General features: G+C 33.3%; 2 protein-coding genes across 9 annotated transcripts in view; one reads left to right on the top strand and one right to left on the bottom strand.

Moving 5' to 3' along the window:
* Window positions 1-4,633: 4,633 nt before the first annotated feature.
* Window positions 4,634-8,395, bottom strand: LOC132701137 (ras-related C3 botulinum toxin substrate 1). The gene is made up of 4 exons (XM_060668843.1): window positions 8,250-8,395; window positions 8,058-8,195; window positions 7,712-7,944; window positions 4,634-7,590 (listed from the first exon to the last, which is right to left on the bottom strand). Exons 2-4 carry the CDS (start codon window positions 8,171-8,173, stop codon window positions 7,352-7,354), a joined length of 588 nt encoding a protein of 195 aa, XP_060524826.1. The 5' UTR covers window positions 8,174-8,195; window positions 8,250-8,395; the 3' UTR covers window positions 4,634-7,351.
* A 5,009-nt stretch (window positions 8,396-13,404) lies between these two features.
* The window catches only part of LOC132700465 (protein lap4), a gene marked incomplete at its 3' end in the record, with an annotated part of 233,088 nt that continues 220,940 nt past the window's right edge, over window positions 13,405-25,552 (top strand). For all 8 annotated transcript variants that reach the window (XM_060667806.1, XM_060667811.1, XM_060667813.1 and 5 more), the window contains 5 exon segments: window positions 13,405-13,700; window positions 13,753-13,870; window positions 20,526-20,815; window positions 24,073-24,321; window positions 24,498-24,675. In XM_060667806.1, the coding sequence (XP_060523789.1) occupies window positions 13,539-13,700; window positions 13,753-13,870; window positions 20,526-20,815; window positions 24,073-24,321; window positions 24,498-24,675 (997 nt within the window).

Here is a 25,552-nt window from a genome sequence, read left to right on the forward strand (position 1 = left end):
AATAATAACCCAGAGAGTAAGGAACATGGCGCTGATATTTCTGGGTTTATTTAAAGATTATTTAAAGATTAAATCTGCTATTCAGATAAGACGAGTCCATCATTCTCGCGAGGCGACTACTCCGCGCTACGCAGTCTATAAAGCGCCTGCGGACTACTATGGAATTTTCGCAAAATGTGATTTTACTAAGCTTCCACCCTCTATAAAGGGTCGTCCATGTCTAGCCGAGTTTCAATATCATGGCAAACTTTTGTTAAATATAAAACTTTTTAACTTTTACGAGTAATTGCGATTTCCATTAATATTATTTCAAATAACCTGCGCTCCCTGATTGATGGATAAACACAAAAATTGTAGCACTTGATTGGATCGAAATGTAGAACACAATATTAAATAATTGCTTTGTTTTCAGCATTCCTCAAAACTCATAAAAACCACCTTCAAAATCCAAATATTACGTATTAATGCTCTGATGATGGCTTCATGGTGAAACGAAATGTCGGACATAATTTTAAATCATTGCATCATCTTCAGCGCACCTCAAAACCCCCGGAACCACCTTCAAATTCCAATTATTACGAATTAATGCTCTGAAGATGGCTTCCTGCTAAAACAAAACGTCGGACACAATTTTAAATAATTGCATCGTCTTCAGCGCACCTCAAAACTCCCGGAACCACCATCAAATTCCAATTATTACGAATTAGTGCTCTGAAGAGGGCTTCCTGCTAAAACGAAACGTCGCACACAATTTTAAATCATTGCATCGTCTTCAGCCCACCTCAAAATCCCCGGAATCACTTTCAAATTCGAATTATTACGAATTCGCACGTCAAAACCCCCGGAACCACTTTCAAATTCCAATTATTACGAATTAATGCTCTGAAGATAGCTTCCTGCTAAAACGAAACGTCGGACACAATTTTAAATCATTGCATCGTCTTCAGCGCATCTCTAAACCCCCGACACAATTTTAAATCATTGCATCGTCTTCAGCGCATCTCTAAACCCCCGAAATATCCTTAAAAATTTTAAAATACTTTACGTTTCGATACCGTTGTCATTAACCATGTTATTTCAACTAAAATCTATAATGACAAGAGTCTTCGATGACATGCAGAGCTTACTATTTATCAAACGCATAGACCAATAGGATTAAAGCTTAAGAAAATTGCACGTATAATCGCTGAACCAAACAAAATAAAGGATACAAATAAATTTCGTAGCCTACTCCTGAATTAGAAACATTATTCTCAGAATATTCACATTTCTAGGGGTTTTTTAAAATGCTTACGTTGCTCCGAGAAGGTTGAGGTTGGAGGTTGGAGGTCAATGAGGTTTATTCACAGATGCCATAAAGTTCCCCCAGCCCCCTCCATTTAAATATTATTAATTATTTTTTAAAAATTTGCAGCCTCACACGGTTTCACAATTTCAGCCGGATCGGTTAACATCGACCTCGATCCAAAATTTTCATGGTCCCGATTCTTCCCAAATATTTAGGTTTTTATTTTTTTTTAAATACCTACGTTGCTCCGAGAAGGTTCAAATTTTTATGGAACCTGGAGGTCAATGAGGTCTTCCCGCAGATACCATAAAGTCAACCCCAGCCCGGTCGATTTAATTGTAATTAAGCATTTTTTTAAAATTTGCAGCGTCTTCCAAAAACCGTTCCCGACGGCAAAAGGTACAACTTATATGAAACTTTTTGGTGTTGTTGGATAGAGGAAGGACGTAGGTAGATAACATATATTCATTCAATTCCTCACAGTTTAAAATAAGAGAGATGTAAATCATAAATTACAGAGCATCGATTTTTAAGCTGCTATTTCAGTCCAAAATGTGATTTCGAGGTAATATCCAAAAAGCTTGCGAAATTTTGGTTAAAGGGGTTTCTGAGGATCAGAAATCCGAATCAGAAACTACTTTTTAAAAATGTTGACATTTAATGACGACTTATGATTTTATTGATTATGTTTTTCCAAATATCTCACGCATCCTGTATAGTAGACGAAAGCTCTAAATCCGAAAATTGTAGCTCTCCATACAGTTCATAATACGTTTTAAACCAGATTTCCTTTTACAGTTTTTTATTTACAGCTAATATTTTATATACGATAACGGCAATTTTCACGGTACTTTAGATATTTTGCCCATAATCGAGACACCCTGTGCATAATCGAAAAATTAGGGAAATAGAGATTGAAACCCTGAATCTCCCATGTTCCGTGGTAGATGAAGTTTGCCAATAGAGCAAATGGTTTTCGAGAAAATAATATTTATCTGAAACAACGCAGCGCACCGTACGTTGTAATAGTAAGTGATGTCATCGCGTCTAACGTGAGGGCGATTTTCACATAAATTTTTTCAGATATCTCGAGCAGCGTGTGTGTGGTAGGAGAAAACCGTAAATACAAAAATTGTAGCTCTCGGTGTGATCTATACCTCCGTTCTAACCAATCAGCCATATTTTTTACGGATTTTGACTTACGTGTCTGTGGACTGTGGAAAAGGACGATTTTCAAAGTCTTTAATATTTTTGTATATAATGAAAAAACTCTGCGTATAATCGAAAAAATGCCTGAAATAAAGGTTATAGTCCTGGATCTTCTGCGTCCTTTGGTTCAAGAATCTTGTCGATCGGGTAAAGCGTTTTCGCGGAATGAATTTTTTTATGCAGCCCAAATTTAAAGTCAAAAGCTGCAAATTTCGGGCACCTGTTGCATTTTCCAATATAACGCAATTTATCTCGAACACCCTGTACAATATACAAAAACCTTAAATACAAGGATTTTACACTGTTATGTAGAAAAAACCGTAGACCGGGTAAGTCCGTTTTCTTTGCACGGGTAACTCAAGGATCAGTTTTTTGGAAATACCGGCACACCCTGTATATTTTAGAAAAATTGTCAATAAAGGTTTATGGGCATCCATATTTTGCATCTTCTCGTTCAGGAATTGTTTCGGTCCGATAAACGGTTTTCGAGATATAGTCATTTTTTGGTTTTTAAAAAAACGTGGTTTTTGAATTTTAAAAACTACTTCTCAATCACACATCCCTCTCAATTTCAATAGGTTCCGTTAGGGGCCCAGTCTCTACCCTCATGCAAAATTTCAAATCGATAGATTCAAATTTCGGACAGTTATCGTGTTTCATAGCGAAGCCGAAAAATTAAAACAAAAGGGACAAAAAACGGTGTTGCTGTGGTCGGATCAGGCTCATACAACTGGTCCCAAACCCGTCCGGTAAAATCCCGGAAATAACCGAAGTGGCTTGGATCCGTGGGAAACGAAACTGACGTGGTAAAGTGACGCTTTCCGCACGTTAGATCGGTGTGTAATTACGCATTTTACAGACGAGAGTAGAAAAAATTATTTCCGTATGGCATTTTGTCACGAATGATATTATTATCTGAAAGAATTATACTTAATTCGACTTTTTACATTCGGGTATTATTTATTTTGTTCTCAATCTTTTATGATATTTAGGCAAGGTTTGAAAATTTTCAGTATTTTGTTAATTAAAGTATAATAAGAGTGATCCAGTTGATTTTTTCACGAAAATTCATATTTTTCATTTTGGCTCACCCTGTATAAACAGTCAGAACCAAGAGAAATATAGGATAAATGACTGTAGCACTTTATAAAACTGTTGGCGTAATAAAATTAAAGCTGTCGGAAACGGCGTCAAAAATAAAGGGTATTAAAGACAGGGAATTTTTGAAGAAAAAATGGCCTTCAATCGGAAAACACTCAGTGTAGACCATAACAGCCCTTCATTGGGTGATTGAGTATAACAAGGAGCATCTATTAATGCTATAATATACAGGGTGTTCCTTTCAAAAAATGTTTTATTTCCGAGACATTTATATTTGAAAATAATTATAATTTTTTTCTTTTAGTCTCATCTGTAACTTTTGCTTTTAACATTTTTCTCCAAAACAAATAATAAATGGGATATATCACTTTCACACACTGTTTGGACACCTTGTATTTATGCATGAAGCGAGGTGAATGCTTTGTACAGCGTCGGCACCCTAGTATTATTTGCGTCTCATAATTCGTCTCAATCTTGTCTAAGTCGAGAAAGAGTACACTAGTTCTTTAAGCAGATCTATGTTAACTAACAACAACTTTGGGGTTTGATTGACATTTCATTGAAAATACGAAATTGCAAGAAAGCAAGCAAGAAGAATTAGATTATGCATCACATCATACAATAATACACAGGGCGTCATATGTGCAAAACGGAAGCTTCAACGATGTAGTTTAAGCGACAAATCACTTTATAATACCAATTTCGAAAAGACGACTCTTTAAAATCTTCAAAGGAATCAAGATATCAAAGAAACTATTAATATTAAGTATAGCCAAGCTTGAACCTGAAATTCAATAAGAAAGTCATGTACTGTGAGATACTTTGTATAGTAGCAACAACTATTATCCAAAAGTATCCAAAGAACTTTTGCTTTAAAATTTTTCCATAAAAAAAGTCTCACAGTTCCGAACTACCCATATCCAATTCTCATACATAGGCTTGATTATGAAAACGGCTTAAGCAACCATCAGCTGAAAATCAATCAATCAGTCCGACACTAAAGATGTAAACATAAAACACAAAAGTATAATAGTAATTTTATTGTTATGAATTTTAGTAAATGTGATTTACTTACATACAAAATGTAAATATCAAGTGGAAACGTTCGGACCCTACATAAAAATATTATTGTGCATGACGATTCTTAATCAAGACGTGACTAGAACTTAAAAGTATATTTACTTTGGTATAAACAAAAATTTATAAAAGTCGAGGGTTAGTACAAAAATAAAAGCGTTAGATATCATAAAAAAGGTTCGAGTAGGTAACACTTTTGTTCGTAAATGATGAACAGTCTTTAAAATAAAAACTACCTTATTCAAAAAAGCCAATGGCAATAAATAATCTACAAACGTATTAAAACTTTAATTGACACAGGCAAAGGTATTTGTAATCAGACAGTTAAGGAATAATTTTCTCTGTTTGAATTAACGCTAATGTATAGGATAGACACAAGCAATAGGAATGGAACACAACAATGGAATAGAAAAAATAATAAACATCAAAACAGAAAATTATTGTTAGAGAGACACATTGCCTATAAAATAAAAATTTAAAAAGTTTGTTATTTATCTTTTCATTTAGCTTCATTCTTAATTTCATTCAACAAATGTATTGGGCAATTTTCCTTCACAAATTTAAATTTTCAATTATTTCATTCGCTTTCATCAGATTTAACTTTTTAAAATGACCTTCAATTTATACGGAATGTATCAAAATCGGTAAAATGTCAAGGTTGTATATATTATCGCATTCGAGTTGAATAAGGTTTACAATCCCTAAACCTTAAGTTTTTGTAAATAATTTGAATTTTACCTCCTTTCATTTTATAATGGTGCCTAAAAACTTTATATAAGGCTTTTAAAGTACGATGCAACTTTCTTCTGAAACTCACAAATTTTGATATATAAACTAAAGTTGTTTTTTTTTTTTAACGTAACGCAATGTATTTATTTTATTAATATTACTAATTTTTTTGTTGGCTTTCCAAAAATAAATATACCACATAAGAACTATTTCAAACACAAACCACATATCTTTATTTTATTTTTGAGTCGGGGATATAAACTACGGATTTTTGTAAATAAATTACATAATTTATTACAAAGATTTAGTTATCTATCAACATCAACTTGTGTGTGGGCAATATTGAATGGATATTAAATAATTAAGTTATATTTTGGGTCAACATGAGCCGTAGCAAAAGGAAAAGGAGGCGGAGATTTAAATAAATAATAATTACAAAAAATTATATTATATACGTCATATGCGTCACACATTTTTCGAAAAACTCATAGCCCTCATAAAATTATTAAAAAATATACAGGGTGTTCTATTAAAAAAAAAAACAAGTCTAGTTTGTATATCAATAAAGTTTATGAGTGTCAGAAGAAAACACACAAAAAAAATCCTATCCAAACCAGTGCAAACAATGCAAATGCAACATTTAGAAAATAAATGAAGAAACCAAGATAGATATTCCATTTAAGTATGTGTTATTTTTTTTATGAAAAAGTAACCTTGGTCAATAACAAAAAACTGTTAACAATGTGCTAGTAAGGTTTAAGGGTAAAGGTCTTCGCGTTTTCATAGAATACGAGAAAATATGGTTTTGGCGCCATTTTGAAGTTTTTTTAAAGATATGAAAACATGTAATATATAAACACGAAAATCAAATATTTTCTATAAGATGAAAACTTAAAAAATAAACAAAACAGCCTAATAATGCCTACTCACTTTAGGTATCCGTTAATAAATCGCGGCAACAGTGTAATAATAATCCACAAGTTGTAATTACTTTTTTTGCTATACTGTGTCATCAATGAGCAATACTAAATGAAGAATTCAAGTTAGTAAAGTTATCTGACATTTTAAAATTAAGTTATAACATGTCTTACATCTAGCAGAATTAATGTTGAGACCTGTAATTGTGGCTTTAGCGTCCAATAATCAATTATTCTTTAAAAAAATTAAGACACATTAAATAAAATATAAAATTGAAAAGTTTAAGTGTTTAGTTTTGTTAGCATGTGAACTGTTTGCTTACACTATGTATCTCGGGGCCTTTATAGGCAATGTTTAGAGGTGTCATTACTTATTGTATTTTGTAATTTAATACCTTCTAAACATTTAAAACACTGAAAATAGGCTACAAAACCATAAGGTTTAGGTACCACCCAAATGTATCCCAACGACATATTCAAAAAGCAAAGCTTCTTGAAACCCAAGAATATATATGGGAATATCCCTATGGAATAGAGTGACTTAGCCTGTATGATATAAAAAAAAAATTATTAATAAAAATTTATAATTATATCATTGACTGCTGAATTACTTTCTCTAATTAGGAAAGGGCAAATTTAGATCTTTTAAGGCACCAACAGTATTATACGAGAAAGAGACAAAAGAAATGCAATATAAAAGAAGGCACAGGAAAAATGTAAATGAACGCAATCACCTAGGGTTCCAAGTTCTAAAAAATCGGATGCGAAACTGCGTCAATGGCTTTTTTGTTAAAAATAATACAACTTCCTTCCAAAAAATCAGAGAGGTCAAATAAATAAAAAAATTTCAAATATCTTCGTTTGAGTGTATTGATGGTCAAATGATAACTTGTTCCCAGTCAAACCTCAGATTTATATTAACAAGTAATCTCTGTATATTGCAGTTTTATATCACTCACTAATGAAAAATCAGATAAAAAAGTTACTGCCTGCCATAAATAAGTCTTTTAAAAATCACGATAATATTTAGTTACATAATCATGCATTTTCGTTGGCGTCTCTTTTGGGGTTCGGGTCGTAGCACCGCCCGAACCGCCTCATCAAACACTTGCTTGAGCCCTCGTTGCGTCAGGGCAGAACATTCCATATATTTGACGGCGCGTATTTTGTTCGCCAACTTTTGACCCTGCTCTCGCTTTATGGGGCTCAGTCCTTGATCCGCCAAATTATTTAAAGTTTCCCGGTCATCTCGTAAATCTATTTTTGTACCTGCATAATAACTATATTATTTATTATAATTACTACATAACTCATTGTATTTGTTTTGAGCCTTTCAAAAACTTTTATTTGTATTTAAAATTAAACTGAAGACGAAAAACATTTCTCTCACCAACTAATATCATTGGAGCATCTGGACAGTGATGTTTAATTTCAGGATACCACTTTGAAGTAACATTCTCAAATGATGATGGTGAGGCAACACTAAAGCAAATTAGGAAAACGTCTGTTTGTGGGTAAGACAATGGTCTGAGCCGATCATAGTCTTCTTGACCAGCTGTGTCCCAAAGACCTAGGCTTACTGAGATACCATCAACCACCATAGGCGCTGAATAATTGTCGAACCTATTTGGAGTTGACCAATCAACAACCAGCTTTATCAAAATGTTACCACTTAAGTGAAGGGTTGATGATCTTTTTATTTTAGTCAACTGTGTCTCTCCGAATGCGATACTTACACAGTGGGAACATACTCCCCAGGAAAGCTGTCTGTTGTATATGATATTAACATGCATGTCTTCCCGACGGTTCCATCACCAACAACAACACATTTAATAGGGCGTCCTGAAGACATTATTAACTGCTCAAACGGGTACCTACAATATAACCTATAACTTTGACAATGGGCTGGGTTCGCCGACTTTACACACTTTTTCTTAAATATTTTTTATTAAACAAATAGAAAAAAACAGCAAAATAGACAACCTAATGTACATGTATTAGGATAAAACTAGCATTTATTTTATATATTTCATCAATTCCTTTCCGATGGAACTAAAAATATCTCAAAACTTTAACCACAGTATCATTGAATTTTCAGAAACATATTTGACCATTAAGTCCTTCCCCAGAATCATTCGCCCATTCTCTAGAGTCGTTATATAGGTAATTTACCAAAATTAAACATAACTTCACATTCACCTTAGGGAAATCGTAAATGAATATAATTTAAAACAAAATCCGACCACAATAATCAAGCCCATTCTACACCAAAAACTGCATCAAAAAATTGCCAGTTAAAAATATATGCATTTTCAACAGTAACATTTACCTGCTAAAGATACATGTTGAAATTGCAACGTGTCTACCGGCCTTAAAACTTTTTGTTATGACGTCGCTGGATAGTTGTCAAACTGTTCCATTACTTTGTCAATGTCGAAAACATTGCACCTCTTAAATGTATTCCTCTCTTCCTTTCCCTTAGCCATTAAATAACGATCATAGACAACTGTATTATATTGGTAGTAGATGGCAAACTTTACTCTTGGAGAATTGAAACAGCATTACTGACGCCATCTAGCGCGATGTAAGAAACTAATACAGAAGTTCAGAACCAAATTCCTTCTTCTAAATTCGAAATTTAAAAATGTGTGCGATTATAATTGCAATAATTGTAAATTATATTAAGGGTAAATAAATCTAGGGAAAAAAAGGATTGACGGGATTTTCTGTTCAGCATCTCAATTTTTGAGGATAAATCTAGGAAAAAAAAAGGAAATCATATGATTAACAAAATATTGGTTGAAATTTATAAAATAACAAAAAGATTTATTGGTTTATTCAATTCAGTATTAACATGATCCAATACACTATGCAAATAATTAATAATTAAATATAGTAACTATTATTGTAGAATCAACCTATTATATGTCTCTTCGAAAGAGAAAGTAATACCCAAGTCAAACCTGTATTTCACCATAATATTTTTATGGAAATTTCAGTAAATATATGTTTCCATATATTATACTCAAGAAATATCATTCTGTTACATACGAGCAGAAGTAATTTGGGTACTATATCCTTATACAATTTTATTACTTTTTGTTGTTAACTGACAGACTATATGGTAACTTGTGAGAAGAGTAAATGAGGCGGGACATTTTTAACCGTTTTCAAATGTATACTGCATCCCAATAAATCACTGTCCTCTCTAAGTATCGTTAACCAAAACACAAAGCCGCCTACTTGGTTTTTCTTATTTTTCAGGAGAAGCGGTTAAAGATTTCTTGCTATTTTTGATTAAGTGCTAACCGAAGTTCTTTTTTGGACAAAATGTATATGTGAGCAGGTACTATTTAACTATGTTAAGTAGATATTTTTTTTGTTTTAATTATTGAGATTCTTACAAAAAAAAAAGATAAGCCCATTTGTGATTTTTTCGCATTAAGCCTATTCGTGATATGGGCGACCGTATGCGAATGATTGCACTCAAAAACTAGTAAAAGTAAACTAAATATTACTAATGTTAGAAATGGGTATTGTGAATGATTCTTAAAATACCTACATACAGAGGGGACACCGATTTTGAGATACTTTTACATGCGGCATCGCTTGCTGCTAGCCTGGTAAATTTTTCTAGCAGAAATAAACGTTTTTGACGTATCTGCAGGGATATGTCTCATATCTAAACCCCTTGATATTCTGTTTATTTGCGTGTAATAATTTTGTGCCTGTATTTTTAATAAATATGAAAAACTATCTTTTCATGTTGTTATCATGAAAACATGGCGTTAATATGACATTTTTAGCAAGTGTTTGTAATGCAAACACCAGGTTTATGAAAATCATTTTAAAAAATGTATTTCATGATGGCAAGAGCATATCGAATTTTGCTTAAAAATGCATACTCCTTGTATTTTAAAAAGTTCTCCTCCTCTTCCTCTTTTTCACCAATTTTGAAAAATTGCTTTTTGCAGTCACATGGTTGTTTTCCAATTTCCTTCCCTAGGTACCCAGCAACATACCTGCTCCTTCCTCTGTAAGTTTTAAAGGAGTAGGTAAATTTGCAGGTATTTATGTGAACTGCGGAAGTGTAACGACCTCATCTTTTGGAAGTTCCTAAAATGACAACAAAATAATAAACACGTACACACGAAAAAGACATTATTATTATTATTATCACATACCTATTATTATTATGACATATTATTATATAATTAAGTACCTGCGATATAAGTTTTTGTAATGTGAAGAATAATTCTGATTGATCAACTTTACAGTTGTTTCCAACAGACTGCTTGGAAGACATCTTCTTCTTCACGTGCCATCTCCGCTGCGAAGGTTGGCAATCATCAATGCAATTTGTATCCTTGAGACTGCAGCACGAAACAATTGGTTGGAGTTACATCCAAACCATTCTCTCAGATTACGCAACCATGACATCCTTCTCCTTCCGATACTCCGTTTACCTTGGATTTTACCTTGCATAATCAGTTGTAGCAATTTATATTTTTCTCCGCGTGTAATATGCCCCAGATACTGCAATTTTCTTATTTTGACCGTATCCATTATTTCACGTTGCTTGTCCATCCTTACAAGTACTTGTTCGTTTGTTCGTTTGTCATTCTGTCCGTCCAGGATATCCTTAAAATTCTTCGGTACGTCCACATCTCAAAAGCTTCTAGTTTATTCAGGCATTGTTTATTCAAAGTCCAGGCCTCCACGCCATACAAGAGGACCGAGAAAACATAGCATTTAAGCATCCTCACTCTCAAACTAAAGCTCAAATCCCTGCTGCACAACAATTTCCTCATATTATTAAAAGCACTTCTGGACTTTTCTATTCTTATTCTGATTTCTTTGGAATAGTCATTTGTCTCGTTAATGTTCGTCCCCAGATAATTATAATTCCTTACTTGTTCTATCTGTTCATTCTTTATATAAAGGTTTGTATTGATAATAGATTTTTTTGTAATTATCATAAATTTAGTTTTCTTTGTATTGAGTGATAGCCCAAACTCTTCGCTTACTTCTACAATTTTGTTCGTAATTCTCTGTAGATCATCCATATTTTCTGCTATTAGCGCGGTGTCATCGGCATATCTAATATTACAAACGGGTAAGCCATTAATCTTTACTCCAGCTGTTTCATCTTGGAGTGCTCTCTTAAATATTTCTTCGGAGTATAGGTTGAACAGAGATGGTGATAAGACACATCCCTGTCTAACACCTCTTTTTATTTTTATTCTGTCTGTCACCTCATTGTGTACCCTTATCACGGCCTCTTGTTGGTAATACAAATTATTTATTATTCTTATGTCTCTAGAGTCAATGTTTTTACTTTTAAGCAGTCTTATGAGTGATTTATGTTGGACGGTGTCAAATGCCTTATTGTAGTCCAGAAAACAAACGTACACATCCTGATTTACATCTAAGCACCGCTGCGTTAATACGTTGAAGGCAAACAGTGCTTCTCTAGTCCCTAGTCCATTCCTAAAACCGAACTGCGTATCCTCAATATCTATTTCTAACTTTTTATATATTCTGCGATGGATGATTTTCAGAAGTACCTTAAGTATGTGACACATTAAGCTGATGGTACGATGGTCCGAGCACTGTCTTGCGTTGGTCTTTTTGGGGATAGTTATAAATGTTGATTGTAGCCACTCTTTCGGTAAAATTCCAGTTTTGTATACACTGTTGAAGAGATGTGTTAGAAGATGTATGTTATGATTGTCAATGAGTTTAAGAACTTCTGCTGGTATTTCATCCAGTCCCGTAGCTTTCCCGGTTTTCATTTCCTTGATGATGTGTTCTACTTCGTCCTTCGTTATTTCTGGTCCAATATCATCACATACATACTCACTACTTTCTTCATCTCGCTGATCTTCGTACAGTTGTTCTACATAGTTTTTCCATACTTTCAATTTTTCTTTTGTGTCCATAATAATATCTCCATTTTCATCCACCAGCAAGTTGTTATTGTAATTGCGTTTGTTGGTTAACTCTTTAATTCTCTTGTGCGCATTAAAACCATCATGTTTACTTTGTAATTTCTCGATTTCCTCACACTTTTCCCTGTGCCAGTTTTCTTTGGCTTCCCTAATTTTACTTCTGATCTTGCTTTGTAGATATCGGTATTTTTTTTGATCTTTGTTTGTTTGTTTGGAAGACATAACAGTCACCAAAAGGCTCTTATAATAACTTTGGAAATCGAAAACTGTAGGGTTAATATTCCTATGACCCCTTTGGCGAATTTAGACTATCAATAAAATTAAGCTTGAGATGAGAATAAGACAGTGCTGCCTTTATGCTTTTAGTTGTACTTACCTATGATATTATTATCAAAGAAGCAAAATCACTGCAACGACAAAATTTTCAAAAAATCCAAAAAATCTCACTACTACCCAAACCTAAGTCATCTTCACCATGCGAATACCCGGCGAATATAGACAACTATATTATAGTGTTTGGTTTACGGACCATAGATGCGGACGGATGCGAATTTTAAATATAAACCAATTTCTGTCAAAATTTATCTGTTTGGCGGGATGTAAACAAATAAACGCGGTATGAAATATTTCGGAGAGTGAACAGGGTTTGATTACGATAAAGTTTTGAATATGTCAAATAAACTCGGTGACATCTAGCGGTAGTTGCAAAGCGTTGCGGCCTTTTGTGGTTGCCGCTTGTTCTTTAAATGTAGACTTTCGACAGCTGATTTAAATTCAACATATATGTAGCCAAAAGATAACCGGTACTCTGCATCAGTTTTAAAAAACCATCAAAACAAGCATAGTCCACTAAAGTCAACATTAAAAACTCCATGTAAATTTTAAAGCTTTGTGTACGTAACTTATCATTTAGGTTTATATTTAACCATAATCTTAATTCAACATTTATACGGTAAATGAAAGAAAAAAACAGGATTGCTTCCTTTGGTTTTGATTTTAAAAACTCGAAAAAGTAGCAGTGGCACATAAGCGGACGATATTTTTTTCACTGTTGGCAATAGTCACAGACTGCATTCCACAAAGCAGGGTTTTTGGTTTTTAGATTTCCGATAGGAGCGGGAGTGGTGCTAGAAAGACAACGGTGATGTGATAGGAAGGTGGAAACCAAACCCGTGTTTTATTTCGTAACTTTATTAAAGTCATCAATTATTGAATGTGAATGTGAACAATAATTTGAGATATGCGCGACAATATAAGTTAACCAAAATGTTTCGATGTATACCGATTTTTAAGGGTTGTAATCGACAAGTCGAATATGTTGATAAGAGACATTGTTCCCTTCCGAACGTACCTGAGGATATTTTGCGGTATTCACGCAGTTTGGAGGAGCTTTTACTCGATGCCAACCACATTAGAGATCTTCCAAAGGTATATTCAAAAATTCTGTGAGGATTTTGACTAATTACATGTAATGTTTTAGAACTTTTTTCGACTTCATCGTTTAAGAAAATTGGGATTAAGTGATAATGAAATACATAGGCTGCCTCCTGATATACAAAATTTTGAACATCTCGTCGAATTAGATGTTTCTAGAAATGGTGAGAATATGAACTCTTTTTGCTGTAGATGGCTTATTTAAAGGAGCTGATTAATGCAACAATTTTCTTTTCTTGGTAGTATGTTCAGTTTATCCTCATCGATTTGCTATAGTGTATATGATTTGCTTGTATATTATTTATGTAGTGGAGGGAAACACGGTTGTATTTGATTTAATTTGGCAGTGGTCACTGAGCTTTCCTTATGAAATATAACCTGCGAACTGCCATCTCTCAGATCTCACTAACGGCTTATTTTCTTATGTACGCTGATTAGTTTTTAGCATTCTACAATTGTTGACAGTTTTTGGGGTAAGCTCTTTCACGTGAATATTAACCTAAAACTAACTGAAATTGCAAAGGCCTGATAGGAATGAGACAAATTTTACAATAGAAAAATAGCACCAGTAACGGGGATTATTGTCTTTCTCACATTTATATAAATATGGAAATGTTTTGTTTATTTACCCTATTTGTTGGTATTTTCTAATTTGCGTAGAGTAAAATCGATGTTAATCTTAACTTTTAAAACAACTTAGAGCTTACTAGCGTTTTCAAAAATTCTCTCTGTCATAAAATGTTTAAATTTATTTTTTCAAGCAAGAGGCAATAGATTTAAAGGCTTTGCTGACCCAAAGAAAACTATTTCTGATGCTGATTATATGGGGTGGATTCACCGGCAGGTTAGATGTTCATGGTGATTGGGTTGAAAATGTAGTTGTTTGCATTTATGAAGACAGGTTCACTCTCTTATACACAGGGGTTCTCAAAATGTGCAATTATACCGGTGGAAACAAAAATATTGAAAATTGCATTCATTTTTTCAATTTGAACTCCCAATATTTTATCAACTATTCTGTATCTATATTTTATATCTGCTTATATTGCCCAAGATAAGCAGATATAGGGGAGATACAGGGTTTGTGTTTAGAAAGAATTTTATGAGAAACTTAAATCCACCGTCAAAGTGATTATTGCAGCTTGAATCGTTTCTGAGAAGTTGAAAAAATATGAAAAGTTGGATTTTCTATTTTTGTCTGTAAAGCCCAAAATAGACCACTTTCACAGAACCCATCCGTTCTTTCTTTTTGAATTTGATGATATAAAAGGGAACACACAATTTTTTCTTTTGTTTTGAGGTTCACAATAGATTTTTAAAATGAAATGAAGCACCATGGGCTATATCTAAGGTTGTGGAATCGACCGGTCAATTTTTTTTGTGTTAATTGACCGCTGAATCGACTGGTCAATTGACCGAAATAATTTTAAAAATACTAAGACAATTAAATTTATTTTTATTGTGTTTTACGTCGTCGTCGCGTCGTTCTGGGCACCAAATGGAGTCGATATTTTTTTTAGTGGCTCACCATTGGTCACAGGAAGTTTTCGGGAATCGAAAAATGCTATAAAGCATGTTGGTTAATAATTGAAACTTGCAGTAGTGTCTGGCAAAAGCGGAATCCATGTGATCTGTGAGAAAGCGTCAGATCCAAAATAATATAGAAGTTTTTTATACCACAATTGTGTTTTGCTTAATTTAAGCTCTACGGAAACACCTGGTATTTTATAATAAACTATATTTCAATTACCCTATTTCCTTTTGCAAATTAGAAATTGAAAGGGGACGAAAAAAACTGCCGTCGCTTTCGTAGACGGGAATTTCAATTCGCCGTGGTATCGGCTCCAGCTTGATTTTCATTTTTCAGTTAAATAGAAAAAAGTCCCACTCCTCTGCGATATGCTATTTGCGGATTTCAATTTGAAAACTCAATCGACCGGACAGTTAAGTTCTGTCGTCGCATTTGTTCATCGGATTTTCAATTGAAATTCTCCATTTGGATTACATTAATTTAAACAAAACAAAAAAATATTGGATATTATTTGTAAAATTATTATGCAATTAGAATTTTGAAAAAGGAATTTTAGTTTTGGTTGGTGCACTTTCTTTCCAATTCAGGATAATTGACTAGTTTAAATGTATTCATTTATTTAATGATTACGTAGGTACAATATAAGCACTAGATTAGACACTAAAGAAAGTATACAAGGTGTCGAAAATCAGGTTCCCTAACCCCTTAACTCAGAAATTAAGAACGCTAGAAAAAAATAAGGTAGTTTCATCAAGACTTTTCAATTAAATCGCGCTTATTGCAAGGTTGTAGAAACGTTGGTGAAATTTTGGTTTTTGTCTTTGTCTTGTGATATTTTATTTAGAACTTTTTTATTTTTTTTGGAACAATCATTAACTTTGTTCTTCAATGCAGATCTTGATTTTTATTTTGATAGCTTCTGACGCTTGTTCTGTTATCCCAAAACTAATGATGTATGGCACTTATTGCATTTTTTTTATTCTCTAGCAAGGTCGTATCAAAAATCTATTTTATTTCTCACTCGATCACATTAAGTTCCTATGAAAAGTGGTAAAAATAATAAATTCTTGATTGATTCCGATTTTAGGACATCAAAGGTTTTTAAAATAAAAAATTGAAAATCCAGATTCATATTTAAAAAAAAATGTGAAGGTCCCAAAAACGAAACGTTTCCGAGCCATTGGAAAATAATTTCTCCTAACCTTCTGACATTAAAAGAATTATTAGAAAATTAGCTTGCATATAAAACTATTTACCAAAGATAATCAGAAACCTATAATTAGCACCTAAGAAGCAATTTTATCAAATTTATAAGATTTATAAGAGAACCTTTTATTTTCCAAAGTTGGAGAAAATACTTTTATTTTTTAATATACTTATATTAATAAGAATATCAATAATTTTTAATTTAAGTTGGTTTAGGGTTGTTTGCAGCGTCCAAATTATGTAATAAAATGCGAATTGCAATGTGAATAGAGTATGCCAGGAGGCTACCAGAAGCCTGTTCATCTGAACCTCATTGTGGACTCAACAACGGAATCGGACCCTACGAAACAGTCTTGTTGAGAACAAATTGTCCACAAAAAATCTTCCCCGGCAGTATACGGCATCTGAAATCCAGACGAACAGACTTTTGGTATCCTCTTTGCATGCCCTATTCACGTTGTAATTCGCATTTTATTACATAATTTGGATGCTGGAAACAACCCTAAACCAACTTAAATTAAAAATTATTCGTAGAAGGTAGCATTGTATTAATATAAATTAAAAAATAAAGGTCTTTTCTCCAACTTTACTTTGCAAAATAAAAAGTTCTCTTATAAATCTTATTTTGGTGGTGCTGTCAAGTTGATTATAGTACTTACATCATTGCAGTTTCTTGTTACGAATGCCCTGAATGCGCTCGTGATGAAGCTGTCAGTGTAACGAGTAAAACATGTTCCTTAGCTGAAAAGCTGCTTTTTAATACTGGCAGGCTCCTGTCATAATCGAGGTTTTTTTGGTATAAATCATTTTTTTGCCGTAAAAAATATATAAGGGAAATAAGGTTCCAGGAGTAAACACAAATTTTTCAGGTTTCCTGTAGTAAAGTATTAGTAGTAAAAGTATTACACTAGCCAGTTCGTCAGGCACATATTTTTCTATCGCTTTTATTTCTTTTTGAGTAACATTTTCTAAAGTTGCAGCCGAAGCAGAAGGTTTTCCAAGAATTTTGGCATGGTCTTTTCAAATTGGGTCAAAAAAATATGGGTGGGACATCTATAATAGAGGATTACTTCTGGAGTGTGATAGGTATTATTGGATTTTTTTTTCATTTCAGAAGATTGGGAGAAATTATTTCCCAACGGCTCGGAAACGTTTCGTTTTTTGGGAACCATGACATTTTTTTAAAAATATGAATCTGGTTTTTCAATTTTTTATTTTAAAAACCCTTGATGTCCTAGAATCGGAATCAATCAAGAATTTATTATTTTTATCACTTTTGCTAGAGAATAAAAAAAATGCAATAACTGCGATACATCATTTAGTTTTGGGATATCAGAACGAGCATCAGAACCTCTCAAAATAAAAAATCCAGGTCTGTATTTAAAAACAAAGTTCATGATTGTTCCAAAAAAAAAAACAAAACGTTCTCAGTAAAATATCACAAGACAAAAACAAAAACCAAAATTTCACCAACGTTTCTAGAATCTTTCAATACGTGCGATTTAATTACAAATTATATTGTTTAAAACTTAATCTTCACGCTATCTCCAATAACAATCGAGATGCAAATGGTGGCCCTTTAATTTCGGACGTGCCGTACGATTGGATTAGCTTCCCCACAAAAAAAAATCTACTCGTGAAACACGTTATTCGAAATATCTCATTGGAAAGGGACCAAAACATTTAATTTTGTTTGTTTGTGGCTCTAAATCCCTGATTTTTAACTTAGTTTTTTTGGTTCCATTCATCGGCAATTTTTTTTCTTAAATTACTCTTGCTAGTAAAACAAAAGAACGGCTAAATCATAGGGTGGTATATGACTCCAGGCTCGTTACAGGGAATCAAAATATCATGAAGATAAATTAACCCACGCAATGTATATAATTCGCCAGAAAGAAAATTTTATAAAAAAAAAACCAGTGCAATAAATATAACAAATTCGTATTTCCGTATTTTCAATATTATCTCGTATGTTTAACGAGGTTACAAAAAGTCTGATGGACTTCACATAAGTTCAATACTTTTATTCGGTCTACGAAGTGTTAAAACTAAATAGAAATTTACATTAGTAAACTTATTTATTGTTTGATTTGATAAAAATGAAAAAAAAAATTTTTTGAAACTTAATTTAAATAAAGCTTATGGTAGCACATAATTCCCACAATTCCACTACCTTCCATTCCAATTTCCCACAATGTCACGTAATGCCCTGCAATTCATCTGTTTTGCACACTAAAGGGCGTAGTACGTATAAATATACATAACAGATAGATGTAAATAGACAAATAATGCAAAACGAACTTTATACAAACGTTAATATAAACTTTGTCCAAAATTGTACATACGGCCTTTTTAATCGGTATTATTTGAGAACGCTTTACATGCTAGTCTAGTATATATTGTTACCAAGTTATACCTTGACCTCTCTCCTATCATTATATCACATACTTTTCTGCAAGTAAGTATTTGGTTAGTTTGTTTTCTTGTTGAGTGTAATTGATAGAATTATAGGGGACAGGTGAAGATACAACTTGGCAATAATGGAGTATGGTCAAACATTAATGCCTGAGCATATAAGGTTTTCTCTTTCGTCAAATGATAGAGACACATTCTTATAGTTCTTATTACTTCATAATGTATGTAATTTCATTGATTCACAAACCGTCTTATAAAATTCTGTAGAATTAGACACTGCGCACACTGTCTAGTCAATTGTCAATACTCATTTAGGAAAATGGGTTACTCACAGGAAGAAAAGCTTCAAGTAGTTCGCCTTTTTGATTCCAATAACAATAGAATAGCTGCAGTTCGACGGCAATATTGTCAGATTAATCCTGGGCGACGGGTACCGCCAGCTGACACAATCAAACGCATTATCCGGAAATTTAATGAAACCAAAAGTCTCTTTTCAAAAAACGAGAATCGTTTTAGAAATAAAGATGACGACATGAATATTTTGTTCTATTTTGAATAATAATTAAAAATAAAATTAATTTCATATAACTTATATGTAACATATACATATAACAAACAACATAAGATTCGGTACACTTTAAAATATTCTAAATCTCACCCCTAGAAATTTATTCTAGTTTAAGGCTTACCTGAAGGAAATAAAATTGAACGGTTACAATATTGTTAAGAAATGTCGAGGCATATAATAAAGGTCTGATATTGGACCGATTTTGCTTGATGTATATCTGACAGGCAATCTATTTTAAGATTTAATTCAAAATAACATCTTATTGACTGGTTTGGCAACGAGATGGGGCACCGCTCCACAATACCGATCCAGTTACTGAATACCTAAATGACAGATATGGATATGGATTAGATAGGCAGACATAGCAAAATTCATTGTCCGGCTAAACGCCCAGATTTAAATTCTCTTGATATTTTCCTTTGTGGATTTTTAAGAAACCGAGAGATCATCCAGATTTTATTTTTAATGCGATTTATCATTTACTTCCGAGTTAATCAAAAATTTAAACCTCAATAATTTAAGAACGGTTCATCCAAATATCATCAATCTATATATCTTTGAAATCAGGAAGGAAGAGATCTTTCGCCATAACAAGAAATATATAGGGTGTTTCATTTAAAAATAAAAAACTTGCTACTGTTTCTCAACTTCTTTTTTTACGAATCTAATACTGCAAAAATTTTACAACTTTTGTTTCTCGCTGACTTCCCTTAACCCCCGAGGTGAGTACACAGATATAAAAAATACCGGTAACATACCGGGTTAGTAGTACCGGAACGCTTAAATATATCGAAAACTAACAAAGCTGGAACGATAGATGGGTGGGGGTATTTGAAAATGCAGAACGATAAAATTCAATATCTGGGGTGTTTTTGAACAGAATTTAAAAATGCTAACAGCAGTGTTTTTAGATTTACCACTTTTATTTTACACGTCATAATTAGGTTATTTTTTGAATGAGATTCCCTATTTATTTTTGTTGCAAGGAATTGCACAGGTGGAACCGATGTTTAAACCCACAATCTCCGATTATGGATAACTTTGTTTTAGGCAAAAATTGCTTTTAGATTTTTTATTTATACTGGTCGTCCTTTTACAGATATTCCGGATATACCCGAAAGTATCGGGCAGCTGCGCTTATTGCGCGTCGCCGACTTTAGCTCAAATCCGATCGCTCGTCTTCCGCCCGCATTCTCCCAACTGAAGAATCTGACCGTGCTAGGACTTAACGACATGTCGCTGACCAGTTTGCCAACCGATTTCGGCGGTCTGTCGTCGTTGACGTCGCTCGAGCTTAGAGAAAATTTGCTCAAGGAATTACCGCCATCGCTGAGCCAATTGACCAATCTGGAAAGGCTCGATCTAGGGGACAATGAAATCGAGGAACTGGTAAGCGTTTAGTTCCCGTGCTCGACTCTTGAATACGTTGCACAGTGATTTAGGATGATAAAAATGTCATAAGTAGTTCATTCTATTTTTTTCATTATAAAAAACTGTATATTAAGACAACACTAAACCGATAAATGACTTCGGAAACGACGAGTTTTCCGTGATTGGTGCACCTAAATCCAGACTACTCTGATACTAATAGTAGCATAGCAGCAAGGGAAGATTTTTTTTCCGACATTCGCCTATATGTTTTTTTTTTTCATTAAAAACAATTCCATTTTATCCTTTCGCACTTGCCGAGTTTTAAACTCTAGCCTGTATGCTATATGTAACAGACATTCGAAAAAGCGAATATAATCATGTAGAGATGATAAAGTTAAGAGCAAGCGATTCAATAATATTATATAAGTATATAAGTATGATAAGTATTTGGAGCCGGCACCACAGAACATTTTTGAGTGGACGAATTTGACATAGAGAGTTACATATTTTTCTATCAACCATAGTTTTGAGCAACTGATAGCTAGTAGAAATGTTTTTTTCTTCAAAGCATATTTCTTTAGATTAAAGGTCTTTAATTTGAGACTCTATATATGCAAATTCATTGTTATTGACAAAATCAGTTTCTTTAAGAAACTGAACCATCACAGGTCTACACAAACGCGTGGAAGATGTGCGAACATTTTGCCAAATATTTTTTTTACTATTACCGATTTCAAAACTACACTGCATAGATGTAATAAAAATATTCGAATCATCTGATTCATTATTTTCAAACCTTTGTTGGTATGTAATTATACTGCCACTACCGTCAGCACTCCATTTGTACATCATTTGTAATTTAATATTACAGTCATAAGAAGAATCAAAAGTCGATAAAAAGGCTTCTTTCTGAACTTCTGCGATTCGCTTCACCATGTGGTCTGACAATACTTGCAAACTTGTTGCTGCTGATATTTCAGTTGTTATGATAGATTTCTTCTTGAAGAAAGAAGAATCAAAAGTCGATAAAAAGACTTCTTTCTGAACTTCTGCGATTCGCTTCACCGTGTGGTCTGACAATACTTGCAAACTTGTTGCTGCTGATATTTCCATTGTTATGATAGATTTCTTCTTGGTTTCGATAATATGATGGTAACTGGGGTATAATTGTTTGAGTCCCTTTGATTTTGCTGATATTCATAATCGTATACTATATATCAGTTCGTTTCCAATAAGGCCTATGATATGTTTAGTTAAATAATCTAGTAAGTAATCTCTATGGGTTGAATGAAATTTATCAGGTGTTGTTAATTTTTCAAAGAGATCGTTTCTGCTAATATTTATGATTCGCCCTGAAAAAAAAAACAATTTGGTAACAGGCAAAAAAGGCATGAAAACTATGCGTTTCGCCAACCTTTTTAAGTAAAATTATTAAAAAAAAAAGATTTTTGCCCGTAAAGAATACTCAAAAATAAATAAAAGGAACTACTCCACAACCCGATAAACATATTTTTATATTACATTCCTTCAATATTTCCTTTTCATACTGTAAATACTATTTTTGCACGTCAAATCCTGTCAAAAATACAATTTAAACTGTCCGTAACGCATACTCATAATATTTTATTTTAAGCTCGTAAAGCGTACTATGGTTTTGGATTTAATGGAGAAAATGCGAAAAAACATTTTATTAGGTACAACAGTTTTTGTATCGTTGAAAAGAAATTGTTGTAGTGTATTGTTATTCTACAGTTTTCAGTTTTTTTTAAATAATTCTATTTTCACATCTTCTGGATTGTTCCTGCGTCTCTTGTTGTTCAATCGAACTTGTTGCGTTTTGAAAAACATCCTGTTGGTTTCTTCAGAGCTTAAATTATACTGATTGGATATTCACTCCCTACCTGCTTATATTGGATATTTTTCGTCTTGTTTCTCCAGATTGTGGGTTCAGTGTTTTGGGTTGAGATAGTTTACGCGTCAAGATAATTTTTGGTCGGGATAGTGACATGACAATGCATTAAGGTTTGTGGTCTTTGGGCATATGTTTCCTGTAAATTGAATAACTAAATGTTGGGTCTATTTTTTTATTAATTATATCTAGGAATGGGAGATTATTTTTTCTAATTCTTAACAATGAGTTCAAATAACAAAAGTATTATTGATATAGCTTTTCCATAGTATTGATTTCAGACGGAAAGTGTCAAACGCTTACAAAAACAATATGCTCTGGGCAAGCAAATTCAAGTAAAATTAAGTTTGATTCTAGATTCTCGGATTTTAATATATCTGAAATAATGTTGAGAATTTCAAGAATGTTGTCTTTTGAATTGTTCGATAAATGAGAGGAATGAAGTATGAAACTATCATTTTTTCTCTTGTTCCTGGTTTGTGAATTTTAGGTGGTTCGTAGAACGAGTCGTGAGGGCTGACTGATTTTTTCACGGGTTCTAAGAAGAAACTTGAAGGGCAGTTGTTTAAGTTGATGATGGGATGAATCTGGCAGTCAGTGGTGATCGCGACTACTGCAGCATTTCTTTTATCTGCTTTCAAAATTACTATGTTGGTATTAGATTTTACAGATCTTAAAGCTTTTTGTTCAGGTTTCGGAGTATTAGATTTTGGAGATTTGGATTTTGCACGTTCAAATCGAATTTTATTAGAATTATTTGTTTAGGATAGATTGGTCATTTGAAATTATTTTCTCTTTTGGGATGATCCGTTGACAAGGATGAAGTTGGAATATTTTGAAAGAATGGATTTATGGTGCAACCCTACATATGTTTGGTAGTTGAGAAGAGGTTGGTGGTTTCGTTTGTGTTGAGGTTAGTTTTTCAAAATTGTGAATGTTATTCTGGATTCCAATTTTAACACGTAAAAGTCTTATGGATTTGGTCTATTTATTTACGGGTATGATGAATTCTTATTATTTACAAAACTTCTGGATTATTTGGTTGTTTAGAGATTTCTTTGGATTCTCGAACATTTGATTGGATAATTGATTACTTGCAAGAATTTTAGTTTTATTGAACAAAATTTGATGTTCGGTTTCGTGATTGTCTTCGGCAACTGCTGATGAGTTTATTTGTCCTAGTTTTAAAGCTCTTTTATGTTCTTTCAATCCTTCAACAGGCGACGCAGTAAGAATGCAGAACACCAACAACCGACGCCGGAGGAATCCAGAAGCTTTGTAAATAGTGTTACAGTACCCTGTAGAAGTTTAAATTAAATTGAAATTGAGTTATATAAACAAAATAAATTTAATAATATAATTTCAGCCCCCGCACATTGGTAAACTGCCTGCACTGCAGGAATTATGGCTTGACCATAATCAGCTTCAGTCACTGCCTTCGGAGATTGGTCAGTTAAGTAATCTGACGTGTCTGGATCTGAGCGAGAACCGTTTGGAATATTTGCCAGACGATGTCGCAGGCCTCGAAAGTCTTACCGATTTGCATTTGTCGCAGAATGTCCTGGAGACGCTACCCGATGGCATCGGAAAGTTAGAGAAACTTACAATCCTGAAGGTGAAGAACACATCGTTTCGCATTGCCATTAATTGGTTTATATATATTTATTAATCACATGATACCAATTTTTCCCTCAGAGACCCAGAATGAGATGGAATTTGAAAATTACAAAATATAATAACATACAACTAAAACAAATTCAACGATGAATGGCTGATGTTATTTATTTTTAGGTGGACCAAAACAGGCTCACTTCACTTAACCCCAACATTGGCTGTTGTTACAATTTGCAAGAGCTTATTCTCACTGAGAATTTTTTAAGCGAGCTGCCTAGCGAAATTGGTAAATTAGTGAGGCTCACCAATTTAAATGTAGATAGGAACAGTTTGACCAATGTACCTGACGAAATTGGTAAGTCTCTATACAATCTTATCTGTGAGTATCGGGAAAAGACACTTTTTTTACACAATTAAAAAAAAGTTTTATGTTTGAAGCTATGTTTGAAGTTATGGTAATGATCTCAAACCTGTGAAATATACCTTGTTCCAGACCGTGCCCATTTTCAATACAGGGTGTTTTACATTATAAGAAAGTCTAACCACAACTAACCAAAACTAACCCAAATAGTTAATAGTTATATTAGTCAATTGTTTATTTAAGTTTCGAATTTTTTATTAATTTTCAAAAGTTTAAGTGAGGATGACACATTAGATATCAATTTTTTCCCCATATGTTGAGAGCGCTACATGCAGAATTATTTTTAGCGATTAACGCTACTAAAATATGTTTTGTGCCATCCTGCATATCAATGCATGCTTAAGACGTAATTATTAATAATTTGAGCAACACTTGTGGTCCGGTTCGGTAAGACATACATTTTTTTCTTCTCGATAGTTAAAACGAAGTTCGCGGCCGTGCGAGTGTTTGTTTAATAAACGAGTGACTTAAAATGTTTACCAAACGCGTTGCATACTATAATTTTTCTACAACCGTTAGTGTTTGGATACGTTTTTGCAAAACAACACGAATACATTCATTGACATGACCGTTAGAATGGACAATCGTCAAAATTAGAGCCGTACATCTCCGTAAATATCCGATTTGCTTTCAAACCGGGCGGTAATATCCCGGAAATTTCGGAAGTGGCTCGAATCCGTGGAAAACGAAATTGACGTGGTAAAATGACACTTCCAAAACGCTAGATCGGTGTATACTTTCATAGAAAGGAGAGAGGAGAAAAAAGCATAAAGTCTAAGAGTGAACACTTGAAATCCTAATTAGTTTGTTG

Source organism: Cylas formicarius, unplaced genomic scaffold (genome assembly GCF_029955315.1).
Source record: "Cylas formicarius isolate icCylForm1 unplaced genomic scaffold, icCylForm1.1 PGA_scaffold_4__25_contigs__length_36172078, whole genome shotgun sequence".
In the NCBI taxonomy this organism is placed as follows: Eukaryota; Metazoa; Arthropoda; class Insecta; order Coleoptera; family Brentidae; genus Cylas; species Cylas formicarius.

Excerpts from the sequence above, each read along its gene's own strand:
- LOC132701137 (XM_060668843.1), bottom strand. The coding sequence starts at position 8,173 with ATGTCTTCAGGACGCCCTATTAAATGTGTTGTTGTTGGTGATGGAACC. Across the intron at positions 7,945-8,057 it reads GGGGAGTATGTTCCCACTGT|GTTCGACAATTATTCAGCGC; the intron begins GTAAGTATCGCA and ends AACTCCAAATAG. Across the intron at positions 7,591-7,711 it reads TGCTCCAATGATATTAGTTG|GTACAAAAATAGATTTACGA; the intron begins GTGAGAGAAATG and ends GTTATTATGCAG.